General features: G+C 33.9%; 1 protein-coding gene across 1 annotated transcript; it reads left to right on the forward strand.

Annotated features, from left to right (window-relative positions):
- The first annotated feature begins 1,259 nt into the window (after positions 1-1,259).
- On the forward strand, positions 1,260-1,817 carry LOC133292012 (pterocarpan synthase 1-like). The gene has a single exon (XM_061490382.1). The coding sequence runs from the start codon at positions 1,260-1,262 to the stop codon at positions 1,815-1,817; it is 558 nt and encodes a 185-aa protein (XP_061346366.1).
- The last annotated feature ends 9,171 nt before the right edge of the window (positions 1,818-10,988 follow it).

Here is a 10,988-nt window from a genome sequence, read left to right on the forward strand (position 1 = left end):
TATACCTTATTTTTTTAACATAACAATAAATTTGGTTCCTATAACATGATAAATATAACTCTGTTAAAAAATAATAAAAAATTTCATTCCCTCATTTATATAAATATATTATGGCAGTCTAGCACTAAAGCGGCATGAATCGCATGATAAACGAATCTTTTTGGATGAATAACAAGTCAAGTTGGGCCCAATAAAAAAAAATAAAGTGTGTGTTATTTTAAAGGATATAAAATTGTGTTATTTTAAGAGAGAGAAAGAGATAAATAAAGGTGGAGAGAGTTGACGAAAAAATAAAGGTGTGGGTTCCACCTCTTTGTGAGAATGAAATGATATAAGTTATATCATTTAAAAGGACAAACATTTTTCCCATAAAAAAAATTCAATTTAGCGCTCTGCCTGTTGAAAATTTTGGATATTCTGGATATTCCTGCTCTAGGTACATTTATATTGAAAGGGGAAACAAATTGGGATTTAAAGAAAATTATAAAGGAAATAATTAATTAAAATGAAAAAAAAAATTCTTTTTTAGTAAAAGAAATACCTAATTTGATACTCTCGCTATATTAAAGAAATTTCACTCTGCCTCTCTCCATTACCCTGGTACACTATATATGGTCGTCCTATTTGGATAATAAAAAATGTAACCAACAACCTTTGTTTACTTATTTCCCTAAGTAGATGCTCTGATCAACCCACGTTGCATAATTGCATCGTGCTTCTACAAAATTTAATAGACATTTCATCTTATCTACTCATTTTATTATTCTAACCTATCACCTAATTTTTTTAATGATCAATACGTTACAAGAAATAAAAAAACAGAGACTCTTCACTATTTTTTTTATTATACTATATTTATTTAAAAAAATTAAAATTTCTTATGTTATAAAAGATAAACTTTCTCTTATATACATATAAAAATGTGACACTCGTATGACTCTCGGGTAAAGAGAAAATCCTACATATGTGTATATATATAAAAGATAGAGTTATATATTACATGGACCCTACAAGAAACAATAAACTTTTTAAAAATATATATTAAAATATCAAAGGTGATAACTCAATTGTTATTAAGTTGATAAGAAACGGCCTCGGTTACCGATCCCTAGATGTAATTTTTTTGATGAGTTTAAATATTTTCGTTCGCTTATTATATATATTAAAATAAGTACTTCTTCTATCACTACTCAACTTATTATAAATTTAGAGCATTGCATGTTCCCATAAGGCTGTAACTCTTTCCCCCAATCACTAATATGGCTGAATCCATAACTCTTTCCTCAGAACTCGCAAGTTACTCCAGAAGAGTCTCACCGGCATCTGTGGGTTTCCAAGAGGAGAAGCTCACCCACCTTCACTTCTACCTCCATGACGTAATCACAGGACCAAACCCCTCCGTAGTCACCGTCGCGGAGCCCCTCAAGGATAAATCTAACTCTCCACTGCCATTCGGAACCGTTGTGATGATCGACGACCGATTAACGGTGGCTCCTGAACCTGACTCCGAACTCGTGGGAAAGGCACAGGGGTTCTACGCATCTTCGTCCCAGGATGGGGTGGGGCTAACCATGACCATCACCTTTGTTTTCACGGAGGGGACACATAATGGCAGCACCCTCAGCTTGTTGGGCCGAAACATGCTTGATTTTCCGGTGAGGGAGATGCCGATCGTCGGCGGCACCGGGGATTTCCGGTTCGCGCGTGGGTTCGCTCAGGCCAAGACTCACTCACTCGATTTCACAACGGGAAACGGTATTGAGGAGTTCGACGTATATGTGTTCCATTATTTTATTACGGACTCTAGTTCATCATAAATCCTGTGTTTAGGCAACTATATAGACATAAATCTATACTACGTATTGTGTTTTAAAATTTTGAATTATGGAAAATAAATAAACATGTTGCTACATAATATAAACTTTGTTGAGATATATAAAATCATTAATTTAACCTCACCTAATAGCTTTTAGCTTTTGGGGTGGTTGTCCCGGATTCGATCCTCGCCGCCCGAAATTTCTTTCTTCGCAGAGGTGGGCCTGTGCATCGTCCACCCTTCAAATCCACTGTGTGCTCTCGTGTGAGGAGACGTGTTGAAATATATAAAATTATTAATTTAACCTCAATCAATAACTTAAGCTTTTGGGTTGAATTGGTTCTTTACAAACTTAAATCTATTAACTTCTTGTCGTATATTGGATCTATTATATATTTATGAACTTCAATTCATGACCATGTAAAGTATATAGTTTAGCGTCCTCCTACTTTATTACAACATTCGTTGTTTAACTTTTCCATTGTTGAAATCAGTTGAAATTTTCCTCATTTGAAATCCCTACTAGATCTTATTATAAACAGGTGGTGAAGTATGAGAGGGGTTAGGTAGGACGGTAGCCGCCTTCAAATTTATATATTATTTTAGTTGTGAGTTATTATTTATGATTTTTTGATAATGATCCCTTTTAGCTCAATACAACTGATATAAGTCTTTGATTGTGAGTATGGTTTCTATTTTTTTAATCACATAGAGAATTATAACTTACAAGTTATATTGCACTTGCAATTTTGCCTTTTGCACAAAATTTTCTAGTTATTCGAAGTCATTATGAGACAATTTAGTTTTATTTTTTCTGAGTAGTTTGAAGATGTAATATAATTTGAATAAAGTGCGTAATATTCCAAAATTTAACCTATATATGCATGCAACGCCGGTGAGTAATAAAATCTTTCAATTTATGTTGTGACCCGGCTCACCATGTAGTGTCCAATAATAACAGCCCACAAGCTTGTCCAAGCACCAAATGAACCAGGAGGTCGAATTGGGCTCAAGCGGGTCAGAAAGAGGCCCATACATTTACTGGCCCAAATAATACAGGGGATATAATTATCTTTACGTTCTATAATTACCTAGTTTTTTTTTTTTTTTTTTTTTTGCATTACATGAGAATTGAACACACATCCTTACACTACATACACCTAACTCACACACCCTTACATTTTTCTTAATACTTTTAAAATCATTATTTTAGTTTATTTTTCATTATGAATTGATGCTGAACTTTCCGTTTTAGCAACCTCTGCTGGCATATGGTAGAAGTAGTGGAATGAAAATGACAGCAAGAAAATTCTCATAATTTCTTTCTATCTCTCTAATTCTCTTCCTCCCTCGTTCTAATTTTTTGATGGCTACAATTTAACACCTAAATTATAATAATTATTGTAGCAAGTCACTTTATCTACTCTTGTTATTTCTCCTAAAACGCCCTGGCATGATCTTCATCTTTCATTTATTTTGAATTCTTATCTTTTATCTTAATTTTTTGTAATTAGCTAATAATTCTTCATAAATTAAAAAATAAAATGCAATATTTAAAAGACGTGCATTATTTCTTTCAAAGAAGCCATCATCTGCAGATTCTGCACCACCAATTTCACATCAAACACAACCCCTCTTCCACACCGTTAACCCGTCTAGGCTTGATCCAATCCGAAGTCGTGCTTCAACCCTTCCAAGACTCGGTATCATGGTAACTTGTGGGGTTTTTTGCCATGACCTTAATTAACACCGTTATCTACGAATAAATCTTATATCGATATTATGTACCTAGATTCAGTGCATCCCATCAATGAGAGCATTACACATCAGAGGAGAGAAAAAAAAATTGACAAAGAAAAATGAATTTTGGCTGACATGTAATTTTTCCATTAATGGAATGCACTAAACTTTAATGCAACAGTAGCACCAAAAATTTATTCATTATCTACGACGGTGCTCATTACATGCATGCCACGTGGATGGGGCATATGATCACCCAGAGAATGAAGAGATGTCTCCATCCCAAACTGTTACAAGACCAAATCCTCCCAACAGAGGAACAGTGACCAAAATGCCACTGTTCATCAAGTTTTTTACTTAAATGTCACGCGAACAGTGTTATTTTTCAATATGCCACGTGGGCAAGTTCTTTGGACACTGTAGCGAACTCATTTGCTGACGTGTCACATTTTTAGTGGACACCAAATTCGCTACACGGGGTAGTGAACTTGGTTGAAATACATATTCCAACCAAGTTCGCTACCCAATGTAGCGAACTTGGTACTTTTTTTTTTAACTTGGTACTTGTTATCCACTAGAAACGTGACACGTTAGCAAACTGAGTTTGCTACAGTATCCTGCGAACTTGCCCACGTGGCATATTAGGAAATAACACTATTTGCATGACATTTAGATAAAAAACTTGATGAAAAATGACACTTTAATCAGTATTCCCCCAACAGACATGAGATTGGGTTGGTTCGCCCAAAATCTCGATATTGAGACCACATCGTGCAGATCCAAGCCCAACAATGTGCATGCTTCTTAGGCTCAAGCATAATACCACCCAAATGCATGGACATAACTAAAGGATGCGAGATAAATCAGACAAGAGTAAACACCATTTTTAGTCCCTGGCAATATCTACGAAATCTTTTATAGTCCCTGGCAATAAAAAAGGACCAAATTGGTCTCTAGCAGTATGTAAAAGGGTCACGTTAGTGACAGAGGAGTTGGTTGACATAAGGACTAACGTGGCCCTTTTTTCATAATTTTAGGAACCAATTTGGTCTTTTTTATTGCCAGGGACTAAAAAAGATTTCGTAGATATTGTCAGGGACCAAAAAGGGTGTTTACTCATCAGACAATAACTAAGGATTCCCGGGACATAATTGAATCCCTCACTCTCCCCCAAGGAGATAAATCACAAACACAATTTATGGATATCCTCTCCCGTATTAACTTACACTTGGGCACGAAGTAATTTATTACTTTAATGCTATATAAAACTCTTTTTCCTCTCTTATACTTTCTAACTAGAGTACCAAAATGTTTTAGCCGGTATACTCTGAAGCACGGACACGGGTTTGTTGGAGAAAATTGCGTGTCGGACACGTGTTCGACACGGACACGTTCCGACATGTTTGGACACGCGTCCGACACGTGGTCAACTTTTTGGGACACGTTGACTAGAGGGACACGCGATTTTGACCGAATCCGACACGCAGTCAACGTATTTGGACACGTTTCAGGACACGTTTTGACATTTTTTTGTAAAAATAAAATAAAATTACAATATAAAAAAATAAAAATTGAAAAGTCTAGAAATGGAGAACCCGTTAAGTTCTGCTCTCTTCAAGCTGGAGCTACTCCTCTTCTTCTTCGTTGGCCTTCGGCTCTTCTTCCTATGCTCGTCGTCTACTCTTCAGTCCGAATCAGAAACCCGGTAAGTTTTTTTGGATCTTGATTTCAACTGTTGCTCTTTTGTGTTGACGCCGTTGTGAACTGTGAAAACTCTTTTCATTTTAATTTGTTTTGTTTTGTTTTGATCAAGGTAGCAACTAGCAAGCAGCAAGAGTGGAGAAATGGAGAACAGAGCAGTGCTACGAGAATGGTTCGACCGACTCGGACAAATGCTGAAATGCCGAAAGTAGAGCCAAAATGCCGAAAAAGACAAGAGAACCAGAATGGAATTATATAAAATAAAAGTAAATGAAGATTGTCCAGCTGTATTCCACCTCCCTTCTTCATTCTTAGATGAAGAAAAAGAATTTCCATAAAATTATGTATTCTTTTACGCAAAATAAATAATTTATATGACTTATTATGAATTGGTATATGTATTAAATGTAAACTATATTATATGTATTATAAATATTATTTAATATCAAAACGTGTCCCAACGTGTCAAAATTTAGTATTTTTTAGAATTAACGTGTCGGGATGTCGTGTCGTGTCGTGTCCCGTATCCCGTATCGATGTCCGTGCATCATAGCCAGTATATCACCTGCTCACTTCCCCATTGTATCCACCAAATCAGGAAGTTTCAATGATTGTGATGATATATGCACGGGCGAGGGGTAATGATCGATGGTCATCATTCTTTAAATTTTGATTTTTTTATTGTATATATAAAATAATTTTTTTTAATATTAATAGATTATTAATGTTAATAGTTAGTCCTTTCCTACTTTCCTGTATCTCCAAAAAAAAAAGTTAGTCCTTTCCTTAAAAATATTTATAATAGTTGACTTCTCTTATCAATTTTGATAAGACTTGTAATCTTAATTTTTTATTTTCCCTCTCATAAAAAGTATTAAATCAGTCATCGAATATATGCGGGTAGAAACAAAAACCCGTCCAGATACAATTGTTAATATAATCAAATTATTTAATAACAATAAATATTTTTATACTAGATGTGCTAACCTTAAAATATTGTGATAGACTTGTATTTTTACCTGAGTTTTGTCCAGCGTAAATTTTAATTTCCCTTTTATTTCTTTGATAAAGCTCTTCGTACCCAGATTCAATTGTTTTTAGATTTTTTAGAAACTATAAAAGGAAATCTTAGTTGTAAGGCAAAACATTATAAAAAAAATTATATTTATAAAATTTTCGTTTCCAAACTCCTATAAATTTAATTATATATTTTGAGAAATACACGATTAAATATTTGTATTTTCCATATAATTTGTTAAAAGAAAATGTATATATACCTTTCGTGCAGAATTTGGAACAGTGACCAATTTGTCACTGTTCATCATAAAATTTACCAGAATGCCACGTGCATAGTAAAAATTTCCAAACTGCCACGCAGGTAATTCGCTACACAGTGTAGCAAATTAGGCCTGATGATGTGTCACCTCATCACTGGTCCACTTATTTCGCTATACAATGTAGCGAAATACATGGTCAAAATGTCAGCCTGGTCAGTCACCTTTTGGACACGTGTCAAGCCACCCATATTTCGCTACACTGTGTAGCGAAATACGTGGCAACGGTCGCCTGCTGCACTGCGCATGTCAGACACGTGGCAGCTTGGCACAAATTCGCTACCTTCGGTAGCGAATTATGTGCAAGTTTTTTCGTATATAAACCCCTCGGTCCCCACCCCTCCCCCACCATTTTCTCTCATCCTCTCCCTCATTCCCTCTCTCTCTAAGTGCTTTCTCTCTCTACAAGGTTAGTAATTTTTTTTATTGCTTTTATAATATGTCTGTTTCATTAATTATGTTTTTTTTATAAATGGGTTATATTATCTTATATTTATACTTTAAACAATAGATTAGTAAATATGTTATATTATTTAGGGTTTAGGTTTGAAACTTTAGGTTAGTAAATATGTTATAGTATTTAGTGTTGATACTTGAAACTTTAGGTTAGTGAATGTGGTATATTATTTAATGTTGATATTTCTAACCTTAGGCTAGTAAATGTGATAATTTTAAATCATGCATAAATGATTAGGTATATTATTTAATGTTGATATTTAATGCTCTCATCCTCATTGGACAACCCGCGTTATGATTTTGACAAACCATAATCAACCTTTTCGTATCACTTTTCAGAACGACTGTTGTGCGATGATTTGCCATACAATATTGTTTAATTGCCATCTGTACATCTTGCTCGGTGTCAAACAGTTGGTCCTTATATAGCTCGTCGCCGATCTGCCAGTTAGGTATTTGTGCTCCATTCATATCATCCAATTCTTGATCTGGATATTCCCAATTAACATTCGTGAAATGGCTAACTCCAGACCAAAATGGTACATTATCATTTCCTGCATAATAACATATCCAAAACCCCAATATATTAATGTCGTTATATTTGATATTAGATATTTTATTATAAAGCATTAATCCTTACGTACCTGCAACAGGAGGATCTTGCATTCCGACAATGCCTGGCGATGGAATTGGTTGTTCAAGTAGACGGACAACAATCAAAGTCACCATCCACATCCGTATCCGATGACTCACTACCTGGAATAAGACCTTCATCATGCTCTTCTCCGGAACTATCCGTACGCCAAGATGGATCGTACATGTCGTTGGCTGGAACCGCTTCATAAAAAATTTCTTGAGTTGGTGGTGCAAGCGTTGGGGACGTGACCTCAACTTCTAGATTAACCACGTGCACCATGTTTATGTCGATGATGTCAGTGCATGGATTGCTCGGTTGACTGCTGGATTGTCCACCGTAGTTCACTTCTGCATACAATTCAATAAATCCTGACTCGCCGTGTTCAGAAGTGCTTGCATCTACTACTAACGTTACATCTTCATCGTCGACAATTTCCACACCAACCCATTGCACGGGGTTACCCGAGGCACATCTAGCGGTCAACCGAGCAAGAGTTTGACCACGTTGTAATCTTAACTTCTTGTATATTAACTTCTTCAGCTCGTGAAGATTGCATATTGGGCTTATGCGAAACATTTTTGCATCACCTTCAAAACTTGCCCGTTTGGACCAAAGTATTTTCTTCCATTATGATAAACAGTTGCTATTAAATCATTCCTACCCTCACTCATCCTACAAAAATAGAAAAAAAAACTAAGATTCAACAACAACACAAAAGTAGTAAACCTTAACATAAAAGGAAAAATTTCGTAGTGGTGGTTCACACCTGAAATGAACTAATTTATAGCTCATAATTCGCTAGGGGGTAGCAAATTAATCATCATAATTCGCTATACCCCCTAGCAAATTAGTGGGGAGATGACACTTGGCAGATATTACATATTTCGCTATGAGTCATACCAAAAATAGCCCCATAATTCACTCTGTAGTACAGCGAATTATGTGGGGAAGTAACACGTGGCCTGACTTTGAGTTGACATGAACTGACCCTTCTGATGTATAATTTGTTACACAGGGTAGCGAATTATGTGTCCAACAGGGATGTGACACGTGTCCAAAAAGGACTGATCAGGCTGACCTTTTGACCACGTATTTCGCTACACTGTGTAGCGAAATACGTGGACCAGTGAGGAAGTGACACATCATCAGATCTATTTTGCTACACTGTGTAGCGAATTAGCCTACGTGACAGTTTAAAATTTTTACTGTGCACATGACATTCTGATAAATTTTATGATCAACCGTGCAAATTAGTCACTGTTCCGCAGAATTTCGTGACGGTCAAAGCAAATGCATAAGTTAATTTTTTATATCTGTCTGATCCAAATTCCAAAGCAAGAGAACTTTGTAGGCAGTCAGTCAATATTCAATAACAATACGCCAGAAAATCCTTTGTTCTAATAATAATAAAAGTACAATATACCTACCACAACGTAGCAATAGCCTCCGGCGGCTTTGCAGGAATTTCTTGGAACGAGAGATTCTTAATTAATCATTATAATATTTAATTGGTGTGTAAGATATTAAAATTTCAAAATATATCTGACTCTAAAAAACCGTTTAAAGATGATAAACCTAAAAATATATCTTTACATTAATTGTTAATCTAAATAGTTATAGAAAAACATGTTTATCCTTTTAAATGACACAACTTATATCCTTTCACTCTCAGAAAGCGGTGGAACCCTCACCTTTATTTTTTTTTGTCAACTCTCTCTCTTCCTTTATCTATCTCTTTCTCTCTCTTAAAATGACACACTATTTTCCCATAGTTATAATAGATAAAAGTTACATTTACGACATGTTTTTCGTTTATTATCTCTTACAATCATATTTCGATCGTTGATTACCGTCAATCAACGATTATCATTTGTTACGAATTAATAATTAATTAATATGTTTGATTTGAGAAAATAATAATATTTGATTGACAGAAATCAACGGTTAAAATATAATTATAAAATACTTATAATTGTAAACGAAAATAGATTGTAAGTATAACTTATTTCTAATTTTTTTTTTTTTTTTGTAATAAACTTATTTCTAATTTAGATGATACTACTAACGTCCCTCCACCCCCTTTGGCACATTAAGCATCTGATAAAGTCCTTTAAATTTCTTACTATCTTATAAATTTCATTTAATTTTACGCATAGAAATTTGACAAATTTTTATATTAAAGAAATTGTTATTTGTGCTTCTTTTAAGAACCAATCAAATGTGTGCCAAAATTATATAAATATTGTATAAAAGATCCTAAAAACATGTGTTCAGATAAAACAAGTTTACAACCAAAAAAAAATTATACCTTTTATAAATACTGGTTTATGTATATTATAATTTTAAAAACATATTATAAATAATAGATCACTGCTCAAAGCTGCTATATTAAAAAAAAGTTTACCAAAAAAAATAATAATAATAAGAAAACGATAAAGATTTTTTACCTTTCTACGTCTGAGTTTAGGCCATTTTTTTTATAAAAAAAATATGAGAGAAAACTTTTATTATTTTCAAATTACAACAAACAAACCATCAATTTTTAATGATAAATACTAAGTTATATATAGCTTATTAACAAAATATATTAATTTGAACTCAAATTACTTAAAAAAAATATAAAGTTAATTAGGTGAATCAACTCTTACCGATTCTGTAAACTTTTTTTCAACAAATTAATCATGGTTCAAAACGAAAAAGTAGCGTTGTTAATTTTTTTCAACTTCGACTCAAACAACCAAACAGTAGTTGGTGAGATAAAAAAAAACCTATCCAAATAAATTCTTATTAATTAAATTTTTGTTAAAGGACAAAAAACTCGGTCTATACCGGTTGACTGTATAAGCCATCCATCACGTGTTTATAATTCCCAGAAAGCTGTACACATTTGAATAATGGTCTAAGAAAAGTTAAAAGACATGCACCAGTCCGCGTTATAATAAACGGAAATGTTTCTATACACGTATGTAGCATAGACGCCATGTAAAATGGTATACATTTTCGACATGAATACTTAGAATTTTGCTATTCACACAAGCCTTTCTTTATATATATACATATATATTTTCTTTTTCAGTGTCACTATAAACAGCACGCGTTTCTTCACCGTGATCAAGCCGTCATTTTTTAATTTTTTTTTTGTTCAACAACTAAAGAACAAAATAATTGAAAGAGAGAAATTTAGACTCTTGACTTGAGTTTTTTCAGTTACAATATCAGCAATCAAAATTTCTTTCTCTCTCACATTACCTACTATAAGTAGTTATGTGGAGTACGAGACATTACACATTCCACTTTACTCATA

This window comes from Gastrolobium bilobum, unplaced genomic scaffold (genome assembly GCF_033153095.1).
Source record: "Gastrolobium bilobum isolate Gb01-03AN ecotype WA unplaced genomic scaffold, APGP_CSIRO_Gbil_v1 utg5369, whole genome shotgun sequence".
NCBI classification, from domain to species: Eukaryota; Viridiplantae; Streptophyta; class Magnoliopsida; order Fabales; family Fabaceae; genus Gastrolobium; species Gastrolobium bilobum.

Excerpts from the sequence above, each read along its gene's own strand:
- LOC133292012 (XM_061490382.1), top strand. The coding sequence starts at position 1,260 with ATGGCTGAATCCATAACTCTTTCCTCAGAACTCGCAAGTTACTCCAGA.